General features: G+C 40.7%; 1 protein-coding gene across 2 annotated transcripts in view; it reads left to right on the top strand.

The window, feature by feature from the left end:
- The first annotated feature begins 754 nt into the window (after nucleotides 1-754).
- Nucleotides 755-22,296, top strand: part of acbd3 (acyl-Coenzyme A binding domain containing 3) — a 30,708-nt gene continuing 9,166 nt past the window's right edge. For both annotated transcript variants that reach the window (XM_061886817.1, XM_061886816.1), the window contains exons 1-6: nucleotides 755-1,057; nucleotides 10,300-10,441; nucleotides 12,904-13,044; nucleotides 13,131-13,289; nucleotides 16,969-17,143; nucleotides 20,103-20,346. In XM_061886817.1, coding sequence (XP_061742801.1) covers nucleotides 808-1,057; nucleotides 10,300-10,441; nucleotides 12,904-13,044; nucleotides 13,131-13,289; nucleotides 16,969-17,143; nucleotides 20,103-20,346 — 1,111 coding nt within the window. In that variant the 5' untranslated portion in view covers nucleotides 755-807. The remainder of the gene's footprint in view (nucleotides 1,058-10,299; nucleotides 10,442-12,903; nucleotides 13,045-13,130; nucleotides 13,290-16,968; nucleotides 17,144-20,102; nucleotides 20,347-22,296) is intronic.

The raw sequence follows: 22,296 nt of genomic DNA, 5'->3' as shown, positions 1-22,296 counted from the left end.
TACCCCAGTCTGCTGACATGCTAGCAGAGTAGTAGATTAAAAAAAAAAAAGCTTTTATAATTGTAAAGGACAATGTTTTATCAACTGATGGCAATAATGTCAATTTGTTTAAACTATTAAACGAACCAAAAATATGACTTATTTTATCTTTGTGAAAATATTGGACACAGTGTGCCATCCATCCATCCATTTCTACCGCTTATTCCCTTTCGGGGTCGCGGGGGGGGGCGCTGGCGCCTATCTCAGCTACAATCGGGCGGAAGGCAGGGTACACCCTGGACAAGTCGCCGACTCATCGCAGGGACACAGTGTGTTGTCAAGCTTATGAGATGTGATGCAAGTGTATTTTTGTTTATATAAATGTCTAATGATAATGTCAATGAGGGATTTTTGATCACTGCTATGCTGAAATTATAACTAATATTGATACTGTTGTTGATAATATTCATTTTTGTTTCACTACTTTTGGTTTGTTCTGTGTGGTGTTTGTGTCTCCTCTCAATTGCTCTGTTTATTGCAGTTCTGAGTGTTGCTGGGTCAGGTTTGGTTTTGGAATTGGATTGCATTGTTATGGTATTGCTGTGTAGTGGTTTGTTGGATTGATTAAAAAATAAAATAAAACTATTTGAAAAAAATAAGAATCGATTCTGAATCGCACAACGTATTAGATACGATTCGTATTCGAATCGATTTTTTCCCCACACCCTCAATATATATAAATACATATGAATGATTTCGTATTCCGGAAGTTCCGGCCGGGGAAAACGGAAGTAGGTACGTGGCCGCTCCAGCCGCAACAGTCTCTCCATGATGGCGACAGAGGTTCAGCTTCAAAGCGGCGACCTCGACAGTCCTGCTGCCGGCCGCCTGGATGTGTCCATCGACGGCCTCACCCTCACTCCTGACCCGCAGCCCGAGGACGGGCAGCCGGAGCCCGGCAGGCTGACAGCGGGCGGCGGCCAGGCTGAAGATGGAGAGACTGCCAGGTCCGCCGTGGAGGGGAAATGGGGCTTTCCACTGCAGGAGCTGTACGGAATGGCGCTGAAATTCTTTAAAGGTAGGTTTGTGTGCTTGGAATGTGTTTTAAAAGTCCACATTTGTATTTTAGAAACAATGAGCTGCACGAAGGTAGCCGCAGCTAACACGGCTAGGCTAGCTAGCTGTCACCTCACCGACTTAAGCTAGTTGCTGTTAGCTCGCCGCGAAGAAGACACAACTTCCGGGTTCGCGAAACGTCAAAGTCGACATTGATTGATCGAAGCTTTTATTAGTAGATTGCACAGTACAGTACATATTCATTGCAATTGACTACTAAATGGTAACACCCTGATAAGTTTTTCAACTTGTTTAAGTCTGTGTTGGCCCTGTAAAGAGGTAGCGACTTGTCCAGGGTGTACCCCGCCTTCCGCCCGATTGTAGCTGAGCTAGGCACCAGCGACCCCAAAGAGAATAAGCGGTAGGAAATGGATGGAATGGATGTTTATCTCGATTTTTTTAGTGCATATCATGATATTTTATATTTTGCCTTAGCCTTGAATGAACACTTGACACATATAATCACAGCAGTATGATGATTCTATGTGTTTACATTAAAACATTCTTCTTCATACTGCATTAATATATGCTACTTTTAAACTTTCATGCAGAGAGGGAAATCACAACTAAAAGTGTATTTATGAAACAGTTATTAAGCAGTGGCACAAACATTCATGTCATTTCCAAAACAGAAAGTGCAAGATTGTCAGAGACTTTTTAAAACAAGCTACGAGTGCACTTTTGTGCATGATGTCACTAAGATGACATATCAAAACAACACTAAATTAAAGTGCACTTTTTGTACAGAACGCCACTACAATAGTTTAAAACAAATAAAGTGCACTTTTGTGCATGATGTCACACAAGATATTTCAATAAGTGTCAAATAAAAATGAGCTGCATTATAGGAGCTCCAATAGTGTATGTCTTTCGCTTTGTGGTAGGTTCCTGCGGACGTTATCTCCTTCTGTTCTATTTTATTCATACGGTGTTGATGTGGAAATGTTTGCCTCGGCATTTTGTTGGTGTGGCACCGAACGGAGACGTTGACATGCGGAGTAAGCACTCTTCATTCTCTAGCGGGTGACCCTTCAATTAATGCTACATATTAGCAGTAATGTTACTTTTTGTAGCAACGCTTCTGCCCCACACTTGATATATTAAAGTTGTCTGTTCGACATATTCCCGCTTGAAGCCAAACCACCGCCAGACGATGGACCTCTGGCGTTTTTTCTTGGGAATTAATTATTCCTTCAGTTGTTACCAGATTTGCACTTCTTTCCCTCGTATTACCACTCGCACGGCTCTGCTAGCATCACAGCTAAAGTTACTCATGCTGCTACCTCTCTGCTCCGCGAGGGCGTATACGTATGTGACGTATGTAAGAAGGTGCGCTTGCTGTCTGTGAGAAGGAGAGACAAGAAAGAGTGGGAAGAGCCTGTAGTGTAATGCCAGCAGCTAAAAGCAACTGCGTGAGAATGTATACTCCAATATCATATGTTTTTCTAATTTTCCTGAAGGAATCAAAAAAGTACTATCAATCTTTCTAGTCATTTTCTATATCGCACAGAGACAAGCCCACGATATATTGAGTATATCGATATATCGCCCAGCCCTTTGTCTACATTAAAACATTCTTCTTCAGACTGCATTAATATATGCTACTTTTAAACTTTCATGCAGAGAGGGAAATCACAAATAAGTCAGTTGACCAAAAGTGTATTTATTAAACAGTTATTAAACATTCATGTCATTTCCAAAACAGGAAGTGCAAGATCGTCAGACATTTTAAAACAAGCTATGAGTGCACTTTTGTGCATGATGTCACTAAGATGACATATCAAAACAACACTAAATTAAAGTGCACTTTTTGTACAAAACGCCACGACAATAGTTTAAAACAAATAAAGTGTACTTTTGTGCATGATGTCACACAATATATTTCAATAAGTGTCGAATAAAAATGAGCCGCATAATAGGAAATCAAATAGTGTATGTCCTTCACTATGTGGTAGGTTCCTGTGGACGTTATCCAATTCTGTTGACTGTTTTTTTCATACGATCTGGAAATGGTTGCTCCGGCATTTTGTGGGTTTGGCACCGAACGGAGATTTTGATATGCAGTTTCAAACACTCTTCATTCTCTAGCCAGGGGACTTTTCAAATGGTGCTGCACATTCGCAGTAGGTGCTACTTTTTGTAACAACGCTTTTGCCATGTTCAACATATTCTCGTTTGAAGCCAAACCACCGCCAGACGATGGACCCCCTGCTTAGGAATGATTTCTTCCTTCATTTGTTACCAGATTGGCACCTTCTTTCTCTCTTATTACCACTCACATCACAGCTAACGTTACCCATGCTGCTACCTCTCTGCTCCGCGAGGGCGTATACGTATGTGACGTATGTAAGAAGGTGCGCTTGTTTTAAGTCTCTGTGAGAAGGAGAGACAAGAAAGAGTGAGAAGAGCCTGTAGTGTAATGCCAGCAGCTAAAAGCAACTGCGTGAGAACGTACACTCCAATATCACCATATAGTCATTTTCTATATCGCACAGAGACTAACCCGCGATATATCGAGTACATCGATATATCGCCCAGCCTTAGGTCCATGTTAATCAATTCATGGAACACTCGTTACACAACTTCCGGTTTTGACCGTTGGTGAAACGTGAACGGCAACATTCAGTATCCTGAATGTGCTTGATAGTCCATCCATCAACATAACTTATAATAAATAATTCACCCCTATACAATATCCTACCCTGATACCCTGCTGTGCAATATTACCCTTTGAGTGCAATACATCAAACACTGATACCGGTACTCTTGTCTTCTGTATATTGTACTGGATTTTGTCTCGTGTTTTGTATATTGTATAGGATTGCTTATTATTTTTATTGGATAGTAGTCCGTTTATTTCAATTCTTAGTTTTATCTTTATTACCTCTTGTGAATTTTATATTTCCCATATTTGTTCCCACTTCCGCTCCTTGAGTTGGAGTCCTTAATCCCGTTATAATGACAATAAAGTCCATTCTATTCTTCTATTTTATGTAGGGCTGGCCGATATATCGATATACTCGATATATCGCGGGTTTGTCTCTGTGCGATATAGAAAATTACTCTATGGTGATATTGGAGTATACCTTCTCACGCAGTTGCTTTTAGCTGCGGGCATTACACTACAGGCTTTTCTCACTCTTTCTTGTCTCTCCTTCTCACAGAGACATAAAACAAGCGCACCTTCTTACATACGTCACATACTGTCTTACATACGTCACATACTGTCTTACATACGTCACATACTGTCTTACATACGTATACGCCCTCGCGGAGCGGAGAGGTAGCAGCATGGGTAACTTTAGCTGTGGAGCGAGTGGTAATACGAGAGAAAGAAGGTGCAAATCTGGTAACAAATGAAGGAATAATTAATTCCCCAGAAAAACAGCAGGGGTCCATCGTCTGGTGGTGGTTCGGCTTCAAGCGGGAATATGTCGAACAGACAACCGTATTTTGTCAAGTGTGGGGCAAAAGCGTTGCTACAAAAAGTAGCATTACTGCTAATAAGTAGCATCATTTGAAAAGTCACCTGCTAGAGAATGAAGAGTGTTTACTCCACATGTCAACATCTCCATTCAGGGCCACACCAATAAAATGCCGAGGCAACTATTTCCACATCAACACCGTATGAAAAAAATAGGCAAAAACAGGAGATAACGTCCGCAGGAACCTACCACATAGTGAAGGACGAACACTGTTTGATTTCCTAATATGCAGCTAATTTTTATTGAAATATCGTGTGTGACATCATGCACAAAAGTGCACTTATTTGTTTTAAACTATTGTAGTTGTGTTGTGTACAAAAAGCGCACTTTAATTTAGTGTTGTTTTGATATGTCATCTTAGTGACATCATGCACAAAAGTGCACTCGTAGCTTGTTTTAAAATGTCTCTGACATTCTGTTTTGGAAATGTCATGAATGTTTGTGCCACTGCTTAATAACTGTTTAATAAATACACTTTTAGTTGTGATTTCCCTCTCTGCATGAAAGTTTAAAAGTAGCATATATTAATGCAGTATGAAGAAGAATGTTTTAATCTAGACACATAGAATCATCATACTGCTGTGATTATATGCTTCAAGTGTTATTTCAAGGCTAAGGCAAAATATGGAGATATGTATATATGGTATCGCGACATGGCCTTAAAATATCGAGATATTAAATAAAAGGCCATATCGCCCAGCCCTAGTTCGGATGTACATTGTGGACGCCATCTTTGCTCCACAGTAAGTCTTTGCTGTCCTCCAGCATTCTGTTTTTGTTTACTTTGTAGCCAGTTCAGTTTTAGTCTCATTTTGCATAGCCTTCCTTAAGCTTCAATGCCTTTTCTTAGGGGCACTCACCTTTTGTTTATTTTTGGTTTAAGCATTAGACACCTTTTCACCTGCAAGCTGCCTCCCGTGGTTACTCTGCTGAGCTCTAGACAGCACCGACACTCAACAACAACACATCATTTGCGGATTGCAATTACTGGTTTGCAAAAAAACATTTTTTAACCCAAATAGGTGACATTAGAGAATCTCCCACTGCACAACAGACTGTATCCTGCGGCACAGTGGTTGAAAAACACTGAACTAGTGGGAAATAGCAGCTAATTCAGCATTCTCAACCCATACTATTGTTTCCTGTCTGTAATCAAAATGGAATTTGAGGCACTTCAGGACAAAGACTACTCAGTACAAAATGAATGAGATCACACTGACAGTTTTGAGCAAGTCTCTTACAATTCAGAGGACAGTTAGCCATTCACTTTATTCTTCTAACCTGGTTGTTTTTATGGGATGGTACACTATATTGCCAAAAGTATTTGGCCACCTGCCTTGACGCACATATGAAGTTGAAGTGCCATCCCATTCCCAACCCACAGGGTTCAATATGATGTGGGTCCACCTTTTGCAGCTATTACAGCTTCCACTCTTGTGGGAAGGCTGTCCACAAGGTTGCGGGGTGTGTTTAGACCATTCTTCCATAAGTGCATTGGTGAGGTCAAACACTGATGTTGGTCGGTCTCTGTTCTGATTCACCCCAAAGGTGTTCTATTGGGTTCAGGTCAGGACTCTGTGCAGGCCAGTCAGGTTCATTCACACCAGTCTTTTAAGGACCTTGCTTGTTGGAAGAGGAAAGGGCCCGCTCCAAACTGATCCCACAAGGTTGGGAGCATGGAATTGTCCAAAATGTTTTCTGATCCTGGAGAATTTAAATTTCCTTTCACTGGAACTAAGAAGCCAAGCCCAACTCCTGAAAAACCAACCCCACACCATAATTTGTCCTCTACCAAATTTCACACTGTAGCGTTCTCCTGGCAACCTCTAAACCCGGACAGGTCCATCAGATTGCCAGATGGAAAAGCGTGATTCATCAGTCCAGAGAAGACGTCTCCACTGCTCTAGAGTCCAGTGGCGACGTGCTTTACACCACTGCATCCGACACTTTGCATTGGACTTGGGGATGCATGGCTTAGATGCAGCCGCTCGGCCATGGAAAGCCATTCCATGAAGCTCTCTGCGTACTGTATGTGGGCTCATTGGAAGGTCACATGAAGTTTGGAGCTCTGTAGCAACTGACTGTGCAGAAAGTCTCTTTGCACTTTGCATTTCAGCATCCGCCGAACCCTCTCTGTCAGTTGACGTGGCCTACCACTTGGTGGCTGAGTTGCTGTTGTTCCCAAACTCTTCACTTTTCTTATAAAGTTGATTTTGGAATATTTAGGAGCGATAAAATTTCAACGACTGGATTTGTTGCATAGTGGCATCCTGTGACAGTTTCACGCTGGAAATCACTGAGAGCGGCCGATACCTTCACAAATGTTTGTAGTGCCTGATTTGATACACCGGGCCAAGTGATTAGGACACCTGATTTTCATCATTTGGAGGGGTGGCTAAATTGACAAAGTAGTGTATTTTCCCAGGATTTTGTAGTTTTTTTTACCGGGATGTAACACACTCAGACTTTCTAATTGGTCAAACGGTGGAGGGCGGGGCTTTTAAATGAAAACAATAACAAGATTTCGGGTCTGTAAATCTAATTTTAAAAGGCTGAGCTATTGTTATCAGTTGTAGAGGTATTGGAAAAAAACATGATTTAATAATGCCTTTTGACATATCCATCCATTTTTCTACCGCTTATTCCCTTTGGGGTCGTGGGGGGCGCTGGTGCCTATCTCAGCTACAATTGGGCAGAAGGCGGAGTACACCCTGGACAAGTTGCCACCTCATCGCAGGGCTCTTTTGACGTATCAGGACCATTTAATGATGACTTGACAAGCAAGTATTACATTTGCTCCTTTTAAAATGAGCAAATTACATAAATATTACATGTTTTTAAATGTAAAAGACTTCCTTGTGGTCTACATCAGAATCAGAAATGCTTTATTAATCCTTGAGGGGAAATTCAACATTTTCAGCACAATCCCATTCAAGATCAGACAAACATTACAGGGAGACAGAACAGGATCAAACATTACAGGCAGATAGAACGGGATCAAACATTACAGGGAGACAGAACAGGATCAAACATTACAGGGAGACAGAACAGGATCAAACATTACAGGGACACAGAACAGGATCGCTGACGGGTCTGCCAACTTCTGGCGCCCCTTACAAAAAAGGTGAGATACAGGTAAACAACGGGGGGAAATATCGGTCTAAGCCTAGGCCCCTGGAAGGGGGGTCCAGACTGAGGCCAAGGGAAAAAACAACTCATAGCCATAGCACACATCTCTCTTACCATGTAATGGTTGTTCTTTGGTCCAAATGTTGCATAGATGATGTTGTACAGATCATTTTCAAGTCTCTTTCCGACTGTCTCTTCAGGATGTGCCGTACTGTGGGCGGTCTTATTTACATGGCTAAAATGGAGCTAATTGTTTTAATGACATTCAGACTTTACTTCAATCAATAACGGAGTAGCATCTCCTCATCCGTGGCTCACTAGTGCAACAACAAGGCCGGAATGTGTCCCTTGAAAAACTGTCCGACCGGAACTCTGTAATAACTAAAGTTCCTTGGGTGAATAATGTAAAGTCACTACACCGGTATGTTTTAGCGCTTTCATGGCGAGTTTACTGACTGATATAAGAACTTTACACTACTTTATATTAGAAATGGCAACAGTGGAGGATGAATGTCCCATAACAAGAAAATAGAGAAAAAGAAGACGCTTATGGACTACAGTGTTGCCACGGACTACAATGGCGGACTTGTGCAAATTTTCAGGACTTATACAGATCGGCAGGCATCAGAAGGTAAGAAAAGTTGCTTTAGCATAATATTGCAAGACAAAGCGCCAGATAATGTCTGCTAATGGGTGCCGGTTTTCGGTCCTTATACACAGACCATAATAATACTTGATGTTGAATTATAGTTCGTCTGTCTACGGTAGCCATAATGCTCCCACAATACATCAAGCCAGGCCTAGGCAATTATTTTGACTCGGGGGGCCGAACTTCAAGGAAAAATGTGTCTGGGGCCGGTATATCTGTTTTTAGGAACACTAATGCTAAACCTCACAATAATGTCTGATTGAATGCTAAAGACCGCCTTAAAAACAGAATGGAATTAAAATTGTTTTTACTGAATGACATGCCCAGAATGTACATTTTAAATTTTCATTAGGGAACTCTCCTGAAGGAATAAATAAAGATTCTATCTATGTAAATAAATAATGTGGGATGTACAATATTCACTATGAACAATAAAACACTGAATATTGACAACATATGAGTATATGACATATTTTACAACCAAGCAAAAATGCAACAAACAGCGAAATACGAACGCAAAGGGTAAAAAAAAAACCCACCTACAATCTGATACATCTGATACATCACCAAGCTTTAGAACTTTGTAAAAAAAAAAATCTACTTCCGCGTCTGTCCCTGACACCCGCATTTCAGGCTGACCACTCTGAAAACACTCCGCGGAAACGCTCCCCACCCAAAAGCCAGATGCTGGCTTTTGAACTTTGCATCCCCTTTGGTCCGGATGACACGATGTTTAATATTTCCAAAAACAATTTGAAATATTGACTCGTCGGACCACAGAACACTTTTCCTCTTTGCATCAGTCCATCTTAGATGATATCAGGCCCAGAAAAGCCGGCGGCGTTTCTGGATGTTGTTGATAAGTGGCTTTCGCTTTGCATAGTAGAGCTTTAACTTGCACTTACAGATGTAGCGACAAACTGTATTTAGTGACAGTGGTTTTCTGAAGTGTTCCTGAGCCCATGTAGAGATTGATGTCGGTTTTTGATACAGTGCCGTCTGAGGGATCGAAGGTCACGGTCATTCAATGTTGGTTTCCGGCCATGCCGCTTACGTGGACTGATTTCTCCAGATTCTCTGAACCTTTTGATGATATTATGGAGCATAGATGTTGAAATCCCTAAATTTCTTGCAATTGCACTTTGAGAAAGGTTGTTCTTAAACTGTTTGACTATTTGCTCACGCAGTTGTGGACAAAGGGGTGTACCTCGCCCCATCCTTTCTTGTGAAAGACTGAGCATTTTTTGGGAAGCTGTTTTTATACCCAATCATGGCACCCACCTGTTCCCAATTAGCCTGCACACCTGTGGGATGATCCAAATAAGTGTTTGATGAGCATTCCTCAACTTTATCAGTATTTATTGCCACCTTTCCCAAGTTCTTTGTCACCTGTTGCTGGCATCAAATTCTAAAGTTAATGATTATTTGCAAAAAAAATTAAAATGTTTATCAGTTTGAACATCAAATATGTTGTCTTTGTAGCATATTCAACTGAATATGGGTTGAAAAGGATTTGCAAATCATTGTATTCTGTTTATATTTACATCTCACACAATTTCCCAACTCACATGGAAACGGGGTTTGTAAGTGGAGGCCACAATGATCAGGATTAACGTTATTTGTGACCGAGACGTGGCGTCCATTAAAGTCGACAAGTCTGATGGGGTTTTCCAGAACCGTTGCTATAGCTGTTGAAGTAAATAATTCTAATTAGATTGTGCAGGTGTGTCTAATGCAGAGTCTAGTTAGTGTGAAAAAACCCATGAGAGGAAATAGGTACTGAGTCGAGTAATTACTGGCCATTCCACACACAGCAACATCTATAATGTCAATAGTTGTGTGTTAGTGTTTGCTTAGCCAACACCTTGAAAGCATCATAAAGTGCCCCGCGGCTGCTCTCTAATGCAAATGTCTGCCATTGCACCCCCCCTTCGCCCCCAGATAAGGATGGAAAGGCCTTCCACCCCACCTACGAGGAGAAGCTTCGCCTGGTGGCCCTCCACAAACAGGTGCTGCTGGGCCCTTATAATCCCGATGCCTCCCCCGAGGTCGGCTTCTTTGACGTCCTGGGCAACGACCGCAGGTAAAACCCGCAGAATAGCTTGCATGGGAATGTGACCTTTGAGCCCTGTTTTTTATTTGTCTGAAAACACTCTTGACTGTTTTCAACGTCTTATATGTGGCGATGTAATGTTTTGATTGAAAGTACTGTACACTGGCACTTTAATTTCCGAGTATTTTAAGATATGGGCAATCTATCAGCTTTTTGGTTATGCTTTAAAATGCAAGTGTTTCAAGTTACAGGTGTGCTCGCAAGTTTATTATCATAAGTTTGAAGAAATATTTCACAAATATTCTTTCGTCGAAAAAACAGAAGCTGAAATGAAAAATTTTATTAAAATTGATTTATTATTATTTAAAATAATAAAACACATTTTTTACTTGAACATTAATTTAAATTGTCAGGAAAGAAGAGGAAGAAATTCAAAAGGTAAAAAGGTATATGTGTTTAAAAATCCTAAAATAATTTTTAAGGTTGTACTTTTTCTCTAAAATTGTCTTTCTGAACGTTATAAGAAGCAAAGTAAAAAAATAACTGAATTTATTTAAACAAGTGAAGACCAAGTCTTTAAAATATTTTCTTGGATTTTCAAATTCTATTTGAGTTTTGTCTCTCTTAGAATTAAAAATGTTGAGCAAAGCGAGACCAGCTTGCTAGTAAATAAATACAATTTAAAAAATAGAGGCAGCTCACTGGTAAGTGCTGCTATTTGAGCTATTTTTAGAACAGGCCAGCGGGCGACTCATCTGGTCCTTACGGGGGACCTGGTGCCCGCGGGCACCGCGTTGGTGACCCCTGCTCTAGATCAACAGTAGGTCTATTGACAGTAGTCTGTCAATATAACGTTTTTAAAGATTTAAGTTGTATGCTCTTTTTGTCAAAGAAAACCCTGTTTTGTTATGGGGAAAAAACACAAAATATGCAATAGTTTCCCCTCATAAAATTTTAAAGTGGAATATTTGAGATTATAGAATAACTGGAGCCTTAAAAATGTCAACACATAACACCATTGGTTTCAATGTGTTGTTATTTTTTTAGCAAAGACGCCCAAAAAAAAAATCGCACAAATTATTGTGGATCCAAAAAGGTCCTACTCATTAAAAATAAAAAAACTTTTTTTTTTTTTTATCAATCAATCAATGTTTACTTATATAGCCCTAAATCACTAGTTTCTCAAAGGGCTGCACAAACCACCACGACATCCTCGGTAGGGCCACATAAGGGCAAGGAAAACTCACACCCAGTGGGACGTCGGTGACAATGATGACTATGAGAACCTTGGAGAGGAGGAAAGCAATGGATGTCGAGCGGGTCTAAAATGATACTGTGAAAGTTCAATCCATAATGGATCCAACACAGTCGCGAGAGTCCAGTCCAAAGCGGATCCAACACAGCAGCGAGAGTCCCGTTCACAGCGGAGCCAGCAGGAAACCATCCCAAGCGGAGGCGGATCAGCAGCGCAGAGATGTCCCCAGCCGATACACAGGCGAGCAGTACATGGCCACTGGATCGGACCGGACCCCCTCCACAAGGGAGAGTGGGACATAGGAGGAAAAGAAAAGAAACGGCAGATCAACTGCTCTAAAAAGGGAGTCTATTTAATGGCTAGAGTATACAAATGAGTTTTAAGGTGAGACTTAAATGCTTCTACTGTTTACTTTAAACACAATCGTCTTGAGATCAACTATAGATCCATCGGTCAATTATAACTTTTATTGTTGTTTGTTTATTAGGTCCTTCTTTAGAAAAAAAAACATCTTTGTTTTTTATATGACAAACACAAAATATGCAACATTTTCCCCCCAAAATATCTCATAGTGGAATATTAAATGTGACATTGATTTTGATTATTATTATTTTTTTTTAAGAAAATAACAGCCTGAATGGCAGCTTTGTGTTATTACAGTTAACATTGCAACATTTTCTTGTTACATTTCACCTGTTTATTACTCTTTTATACCACTTTTATTTTTATTTTTTTTTATCGTATTTTTAGAATGTGTTTAGGGCCGTAAACAAATGACCCGCGGGCCGCACTTTGGACCCCCCTGGTTTAAAGGAATGGCTAAATCAGGCTTGAATTAAATTTAAACTGACTTAAACGTGTGTACAATACAGCGATACATTGTATGTCCGTCAAATTTTGAGTATCAATCAATCAATGTTTATTTATATAGCCCTAAATCACAAGTGTCTCAAAGGGCTGCACAAGCCACAACGACCTCCTCGGTTCAGATCCCACATCAGGGCAAGGAAAAATTCAACCCAGTGGGATGACAATGAGAAACCGAAATCCTAACTGGCTACAAAGTAAAGGAAAACAGAATGCTGGACAACAGCAAAGACTTACAGTGCAACATAGATGCTACAGCAGTGCAGTGGTAGTTCAACATATTGTATGATTTCCCCCCCCCAAAAAAGCAATAAAATATACATTGCAGTTCTAAATTTCATATAAAACTATGCTTTGTACTTTTGCACAGAAAAGAGTGGGCCTCATTGGGCAACATGGAGAGGGAGCAGGCCATGGTGGAGTTTGTCCAACTGCTCAACAAGTGCTGCAACCTCTTTGCGCCCTACGTCACCTCCCACAAGATAGAAAAGGAGGAGCAGGAGAGGAAAAGGTATACTTGGATGCTGCAAATGTAGAAGACCGCGTAAGTCAGGTAAAACCTGAGTGTTGGTACTGACATGTTTGTTTTATTAACAGGAAAGAGGAGGAGGAGCGTCAGAGGCTGGAAGAGGAGGAGAGGGAGCGACAAAGGCAAGAGGACGAGAGACGAAGGATGGAGGAGGAGGAAAGGCTGAGGCGGGAGGAAGAGGAGAGGCGGCTGGCAGAGGAAGAGAAGCTACGCATAGAGCAGCAGAAGTAAGACATGCTTTTTTTTTCTTTTTAGATGCCCATGTTCAGAATGACTGTACAAAAGAGAAGTGTAAGATACTTCTCTTGTTGCCTTATTTGTATTTGACTTGATTAAATGTATTTATATTGTTTGGTGCAGCCGGGCCGGAGAAGGGCGGGATAGAAGGAGAAAGACAGGGGGGGGAAATTGTGGGGACAAGAGGGGGTCTGGACAGAGAGACAAAAACAACAATAGAGCAACATCAGCAACTATAATAAGTACAAATATGACGGTAAAAGTCATAGCAAAGAAGCAGTTTAGCGAAATAAATAATACAGAAATGACTGAGCATTATTACACTACAGAAATACAAACACCAATAGAATTAAAGCTGCAAGCAGCGAGGGACGGGACCGACTTTTACTGGTGTTTCCTGCTTTTACGCATTCAACATATCTTTACCTGCACATTACCTACCTTCCCTGCATCCTGGGGTCACACTGGTGCTTCTTTCTTTCACCCACAAACGCTGGGGCTTCCTGCCATCACCCAGACAATATATCTTTACCTGCACGTTACCTACCTTCTCTGTATCCTGGAGTCAAACTGGTGCCTCCTTCTTTCAGCCAGTCAACACATCTTTACCCGCACAGTACCTACCTTCTCTGCATTGTGTGGTCACGCTGGTGCTTCCTGCTTTTAAGCGGCCATCTTGAGACGGCAGCAGCATCAGCGCAGCGGTTCTTTGAAGGCTTGTAAAATCAAAACCGGAGCAGTTAGAAAAACTCTTCCATCAACTTTTATTCAGAAGGGTTCAATCTTTCTCCTGTGGTAGTTTGAAGCTGACACAACAAACCCGCTCAGAGGAGATAATGTTTGAAAAAAGGTGACAGGTTTTTATAAAACTTTTGTTTTGAAGGGGTAATTGCCAACTTCCTGTTGATTTTTGCTGAATGATGTCAATGAATGAAATGTAGGTCTAAGTGAGACCTACATAGAGGTTTTTGTTTCATGTCTCTACGACGTTCCTACCGGAAGTTACATACAGTTTTGTCTGTGTTTTATTCCTAGGGGGCGCTAGAGCGCAATTTTGAGTTTTTGGGTTTATTTTATTTTTTTATTAGATCACAATTTTTACCAGTCCTGACAGGTGTGTCCAGTTTGGTGAGTTTTGAAGCATTCTAAGGGGATCAAATTACAGCTCAAATAGTCAAAAATTAAATTTTTTTTAGGAAACTTTTGTTTTCAAGGGGTTTTTGCCAACTTCCTGTTGATTTTTGCTGAAGGATGTCAATGTATGAAATATATGTCTAAGTGAGACCTACATAGAGGTTTTTGTTTCATGTCTGTACGACATTCCTAACGGAAGTTACAAGCAGTTTTGTCTGTGTTTTTTCCTAGTGGGCGGAAGAGCGCAATTTTGAGTTTTTGGGTTTATTTTAGTTTTTTATTATTAGATAGCAATTTTCACCAGTCCTGATGTGTGTATCCTGTTTGGTGAGTTTTGACGGTCAAATTACAGCTTAAATAGGCAAAAATGAAATTTTTTAGGAAACTTTTGTTTTGAAGGGGTATTTGCCAACTTCCTGTGGATTTTTGCTGAAGGATGTCAATGTATGAAATATATGTCTAAGTCAGACCTATATAGAGGTTTTTGTTTCATGTCTGTACGACATTCCTAATGGAAGTTACAAGCACTTTTGTCTGTTTTTTCCTAGAGGGCGCTAGAGCGCAATTTTAAATTTTGGTGTTTGGTTTTATTATTAAATGGCAATTTTCGCTAGTCCTGATGTGTGTGTCAAATATGGTGAGTTTTGAAGTATGTTAAGGGGGTCAAATTACAGCGGCGGAATAATAATAAAGAATAATAAAACCTCAGAAATACAATAGGGTCCTCTGTCCCAAAGGGACATTCGGTCCCTCAATATGATGGTAAAAGTGATAGCAAGGAAGCAGTTTAGTGAAATAAATAACACAGAAATGACAATGAGCATTATTACACTACAGAAATACAAATAGCAATAAAAATAGCGCCATTAATAATGAACAATACCAATAATTTACCTCTATTATCAACAATGCAGTTGTTCAAATGCAACAATACATATACGTGCCAATAACTACAGATAGAGATGTCCGATAATATTGGGCTGCCAACATTATTAGCCGATAAATGCTTTAAAATGTAATATCGGAAATTATCAGTATCTGTTTCAAAAAGTAATCGGATATCGGCAAAAAAGCCATTATCGGACATCCCTAGAAATGAATTTTTCAGTAAAGTTCAGGACGTGTAGATGGAACTGTGTTGCTGAATAAAGTAAGCAACTATTAACAGGAATTTAACAAAATAAATGTCTACAGAGAGGATAAAGAGTGTCAGTCAGCAGTCAGTACACAACATTTAAGAGAATCGGATCGAGCCATAAATTGGTGGCGTCACTACGAGAGGTAGTCTGAAATAAGAGTGATTCGATATTTTCATGATCTCAATTTTGTTGTCCGTTTTTTTTTTTATGCTTATAAACTCGCGGAATAATTCCTTGGAAATCAGAGGACGTTGAGGGGGGTAAAAAAATCAAAGGATTTAAAAGAGTGGTCGATAACAGTTTTTGCTTTTGTTTACTCATTGTGTACTAATAACTTTGCTTTGCTCAAACAATAGTATGTAATAAAAGAACATAAGCAACTGGTTCTAATATTATTTTGATATTGTTAACTGAACTGTCAATAGCAATTACTAGGGATGTCTGATAATATCGGACTGCCGATATTATCGGCTGATAAATGCATAAAATATCGGAAATTATCGGTTTCACAAAGTAAAATTTTAGACTTTTTAAAACACCGCTGTACATAGTGGTACACAGACACAGGGGGAAGTACAGAGCGCCAATAAACCTTAAAGGCACTGCCTTTGCGTGTCGGCCCAATCTCATAATATCTATACAGCTTTTCAAACACGCAAGTGAATGCAACGCATACTTGGTCAACAGCCATGCAGGTCACACTGAGGGTGGCTGTATAAACAACTTTAACACTGTTACAAATATGCGCCACACTGTAAACCCACACCAAACAAGAATGACAAACACATTTCGGGAGAACATCCGCACCGCAACACAACAGAACAAATACCCAGAACCCAATGTACAACCTCAACCCCGCCCACCTCAACCTCCTCATGCTCTCTCAGGGAGAGCATGTCCCAAATTCTGAGCTGCTGTTTTGAGGCATTTTAAAAATAAAAAATAAATGCGCTTTGTGACTTCAATAATAAATATGGTAGTGCCATGTTGGCATTTTCTTTTTCCATAACTTGAGTTGATTTATTTTGGAAAACCTTGTTACATTGTTTAATGCATCCAGCGGGTCATCGTAGCAAAATGAGGTATAATAATGTGTTAATTCCACCACTGTATATATCGGTATTGGTTGATATCGGAATCGGTAATTAAGAGATGGACAATATCGGAATATCGGCAAAAAAGCCATTATCAGACATCTCTAACTACAAATACAAAAGAATGCAGAAAAATGGAGGGGAGGAAAGAGAAGCAACATATGTTAACCTTGTAGATTGTTATAGTAACAATAGGTTAAGCTTTGTCAGTGTGCCATTTATTATCCAGTTTACCCAAGTATGCCATCCTCACAGTTTCCTGCATTGTCCTCCTCACTCTTGACTTGTGTCCCCCCCCCCAGGCAGCAGATAATGGCGGCTTTGAACGCCCAGACCGCCGTGCAGTTCCAGCAGTACGCGGCTCAGCAGTACCCAAACAGCCCCGAGCAGCAGATGGGCCTCATCCGCCAGCTCCAGGAGCAGCACTACCAGCAGTACATGCAGCAGCTCTACCAAGTCCAGCTGGCCCAGCAACAGGTCTGCTCTCTCCACTGGCAACATGCAATCTAGAATGTTTTTATACCCGTAGTACATCATCATTTCTCATGCAGGATTGTTTGGACACATGACCTGATTTTTGCATATCCCTGCCTCTAGTTGCCTAATTCAGAATCTAGAACAGACCTGGGCAAATTAAGGCCCGGGGGCCACATGTGGACAGTTGAGCTTTTCAATCCGGCCCACCAGACATTCCCAAATATTTTTTTTAGATCTTTAAAGACGGAAAGTATAGCTGCCATTATGATGTTTTCTAACGACCGTAAGTCTTCAACTATACTAAGTATTTCAATGCTTGGAATCTGCATTTTTACATGATATACTTGTTACTATGGTCATCTAATTAGTTACTATGGTCATCTAATGAGTTACTATGGTCATCTAATTAGTTACTATGGTCATCTAATTAGTTACTATGGTCATCTAATTAGTTACTGTGGTCATCTAGTTAGTTACTATGGTCATCTAATTAGTTACTATGGTCATCTATTTAGTTACTATGGTCATCTAATTAGTTACTATGGTCATCTAATTAGTTACTATGGTCATCTATTTAGTTACTATGGTCATCTAATTAAATACTATGGTCATCTAATTAGTTACTATGGTCATCTAATTAGTTACTATGGTCATCTAGTTAGTTACTATGGTCATCTAGTTAGTTACTATGGTCATCTAATTAGTTACTATGGTCATCTAGTTAGTTACTGTGGTCATCTAGTTGGTTACTATGGTCATCTAATTAGTTACTATGGTCATCTAATTAGTTACTATGGTCATCTAGTTAGTTACTATGGTCATCTAATTAGTTACTATGGTCATCTAGCTAGTTACTATGGTCATCCAATTAGTTACTATGGTCATCTAGCTAGTTACTATGGTAATGTAAGTCACAGCAGCACAGACAAAGCACCAAGCAGTGTGGGCGGGAAGCGTTTCACAACAAAGTTCTAAACCTTGGTGATATGTCAGATTGTAGGTGGGTTTATTTTGTACCTTTCGTGTTCTTATTTCACTGTTTGTTGCATTTTTGTTGCGTTTCACTTGATTGTAGGGGTGTAACGGTACACAAAAATTTCAGTTTTAGTACGTATCTCCGTTTAGAGGTCGCGGTTCGGTTCATTTTCGGTACAGTAAGAAAACAACAAAATATACATTTTTTGGGTTATTTATTTACCAAATTTGTACAAAATGGCTTTATCCTTTTAACATTGGGAACACTATAATAATTCTGCCCACGTTAATCAACATTAAACTGCCTCAAATTGTTGCTCGGATTAAATAAAATTACAAAATTTTTCCTATACACATAAAAAGTGCAACAATAAACAGTTTCAATGCTTAATTTATCAAAGCCTGTAGTTTTTTATTTTGTAAATGTTATATTTTCATCAACATGTGATAGCAGGGACCCTGCCATTCAAAGCTTTTCTGTCAGTAAAACACACAAACACACACACACCGCAAAATGAGCTAACGTTGCGCTAAAAGCTAATTAGCCTTCACCTGAAGCCAGAACTGCGAGCAAGCTGAGCTGCAGTTTAAGTTTCTAGAACGTCAACGGGCTCCTAGTGATGTTAGTAGTAGTTGACTGGGAGGTGTTTATTATCATTTGGGGAGAGTACGCTGCCTTCTGCTCACCTGCTAAACACCTATCTGCTCGACGCTGAAGCATTTACTACATGCGCTGTGAATACGCACTGCTGATTGGCTTTGTATGTAACCAATCAGATGGTTGTGTGGGTGGGACAATGCTGGGTGCTGACACAGAGGCAGAAGAAGCAAAGCAGCTTGTTAAGACTTTAGATTAGAAACTCGTTTGGTACACCCCCGTACCGAACTGAAACCCCCCTACCGAAACGGTTCATTATAAATACACATACTGTTACGCCCCTACTTGATTGTAAAATGTGTCGATCGAAAAGCGGTGTGACGTTCGTATTTTGTCAATATTCAGTGTTTTATCCTTCATAGAAAACATGTAAAATTCCATTGTTTTTTTAAAGCGGTCTGTCTTAATGTTTTTAGCATTCAATCAGACATTATTGTGAGGCATACTTGCCAACCTTGAGACCTCCGATTTCGGGAGGTGGAGGGGCGTGGTTGGGGGTGGGCGGAGGCGTGGTTGGGGCGTGGGCGTGGTTAATAGCGGAGGAGTATATTTACATCTACAATTCACCAACTCGAGAATTTCATATATATATATATATATATATATATATATATATATATATATGTGTGTGTGTGCATATGAAATACTTGACTTTCAGTGAAATCTAGCTATATATTCATTTTATTATATATATATAAATAAAATAAATAGTTGAATTTCAGACGGCACCCATCAAATACACAGTAATAAAAACACAGTTGTACTGTACTGTGCTTGCTGGTTACTAAAAAACAAAACAACACTTAACACATGAATCGTTGGCCAATCAGAAAGCAACCCCATAACACTATAGCCAACATTCACCAGGAGATGGCAACAGACAACATGGAATCACTGACAGCGTCGCCATGGCTGTAACTTCCTCGTTCTTCTGATTCGTCTCCTTGTGTGTGCAGTTTTTTATTAAAATCCGTAGATGTTGTAACGTAATTGGGCAGGCAAGTTGTTTACATAGTGGGAAAGCGGACGTGAAAACAGGCTGTCCCCACTCAGGTCCACATGGAGCTGGAAGGGGCGTGGCCTCCAGCTCCGGCTGATTTTCGGGAGAGGCGCTGAATTTCGGGAGTCTCCTGGAAAATCCGGGAGGGTTGGCAAGTATGTTGTGAGGTTTTGTATTAGTGTTCATAAAAATAGATGTACCGGCCCCCAGACACATTTTTTTTTCTCTAAATGTGCCCCCCGTGTCAAAATAATTGCCCAGGCCTGATCTAGAATGAGTCAAGTGACAAAACTTCTATTAGTGAGTGCCAACCGCTTTCATCCCAGGCGGCCTTACAGAAGCAGCAGCAGGTGGACCCCATGGCCCACGCCCACCAGGAGGCCGCTGGCTTCTGCAGCGCCGATCCCATCGCGGCGTCTGCAGCGGGGCCGATGTGCGCAGCTTCACCTTCCAGCGAGGACGCCCCGACCGTGAATGGCGGCGGCCACTCTGACCCCTACATGGAAAACACGGACCGAGAGCCTGAACTCGAGGCGGCAGAGGAGGTCTCGGAGAATGGGCCGTTATTAGGTAAGTTAGTTTTTGCTGTAAAGTCACTACGTTTCCATGCACTCAATTAGTCTGATTGTTCAAATTGTTAGTTTTTTTGTATTATCACACCAAAGTGTGAAGTCCAAGTATCCATGCACACTGCAATGCAGGCCTGGGCAATTATTTGGCCTCGGGGGAACGGATTTAGGTGTTTCCTTGGGTCGTACGATATTTTTTTTAGAGCTGAACTATCTGACTAATTTAGTGCATGGACACGTACTGACTGTCCCCGAGATAATGTCAGGTGTGCCGTGGGAAATTATGCATTTGGTCAAATTTTAAAATATTTTTTGCAAATTAACAATTAAAATCTGCATATAATTTGCTTTATTGTCTGTGCTATGTCGATCTGGGCGGTAGAGATGCGCGGTTTGAGGTCTCATCCGCGGAGTCCGGGAGGGTGACATGACAAAAAAATAGATTTTAATTAGATTCGGGCGGGTGGGGGTTGAACCATCCGGAAATATTTGATATACATGGTTCTGGGATCGGTGTCCTTTGCCATTCAAAGAGCCATTTAGGACCCGTGTCACAAAGCGAAGAAGACAATAGGAGACGTTAATATTCTCTAGAATGACTGCCGACAGTCACCCAGATAAAAAGTATTAAGGAGTACTATGAAGCCATTGACTTTGTCGCCTTCTACAACATGTACGATCTGCTCGTCAGTCCAGCAACATGTTTTGTGTGGCTTCCGCGGCAACTCGCACACGACTGCAAGGCATACTGGGTGACACAGAGTACACTAATGTTTGTGATATAAACAATTTTAACACTCTTAGTAATATGCGCCACCAATTAAGAACGACAAACACATTTCGGGAGAACATCCTCACAGTAACACAACATAAACGCAACACAACAAATACCCATAATCCTTTGTATCCATGATAGAACCTGACTATTTTATACCCCCGCCCGTGCGTCGGTAAGGTGGGCAGGGTTGGGGGCGGCGGGGGTGTAAAATATTTTCAGGCTGTTTCACGGACACAAAGGATTATGGGTATTTGTTGTGTTGTGTCTATGTTGTGTTACTGTGAGGATGTTCTCCCGAAATGTGTTTGTGAATCTTGTTGGGTGTGTCTTCACAGCGTGGCGCATATTAGTAAGTGTTAAAGTTGTTTATATCACAACCATCAGTGTACTCTGTATCACCCAGTATGCCTTTCAATCTTGGACGTGTAATTACGGAAGTTGCACACAACATGTTGCCGGACCAACAATCGGTTCATACTTGTTTTTGAAGGTGTCAAAGGCAATGGCTTCACAGTACGCCCTTATTCTTATCATCATGATGAACGCTATTGGATAGTCGCGAGAACGTTAGCGGTTCCAATTGTCTTCATTACTCTGTGAAACAGGTTTAAATAGCTTTGTGAGTGGTAAAGGCGGCCGACCTCTGATGTATTTCAGCGGGCGGTTGGCGGGCAGGTACGGTCCTTAAAAAAGTTTGGTTCGGGTGGACGGCGGGTGGATGATGACTTTGGTGACGCGGTTGCGGATGATATAATTGCCTATCCGCGCATCTCTACTGTGCTGTGTCGAGCTGGGCGGGGTAACCACGTAATACTCCACATCAGTAGGTGGCAGCAGGTAGTTAATCGCTTTGTAAAAGTCTGAATGTGTTGGGTGAGATGACGACGGTTTGTCGTGAACCCAATATGCAAAAGGTAAAAAAGTACCGTATTTTTCGGAGTATAAGTCGCACCGGCCGAAAATGCATAATAATGAAGGAAAGAAAACATATAAGTCGCACTGGCGTATAAGTCACATTTTTGGGGGAATTTATTTGATAAAATCCAACACCAAGAATAGACATTTGAACGGCAATTTAAAATAAATAAAGAATAGTGAACAACAGGCTGAATAAGTGTAGGTTATATGAGGCATAAATAACCAACTGCTATGTTAACCTAACATATTATGGTA

Source organism: Nerophis ophidion, linkage group LG24 (genome assembly GCF_033978795.1).
Source record: "Nerophis ophidion isolate RoL-2023_Sa linkage group LG24, RoL_Noph_v1.0, whole genome shotgun sequence".
Taxonomy (NCBI): Eukaryota; Metazoa; Chordata; class Actinopteri; order Syngnathiformes; family Syngnathidae; genus Nerophis; species Nerophis ophidion.
This window is presented reverse-complemented; position numbering and strand designations above follow the sequence as displayed.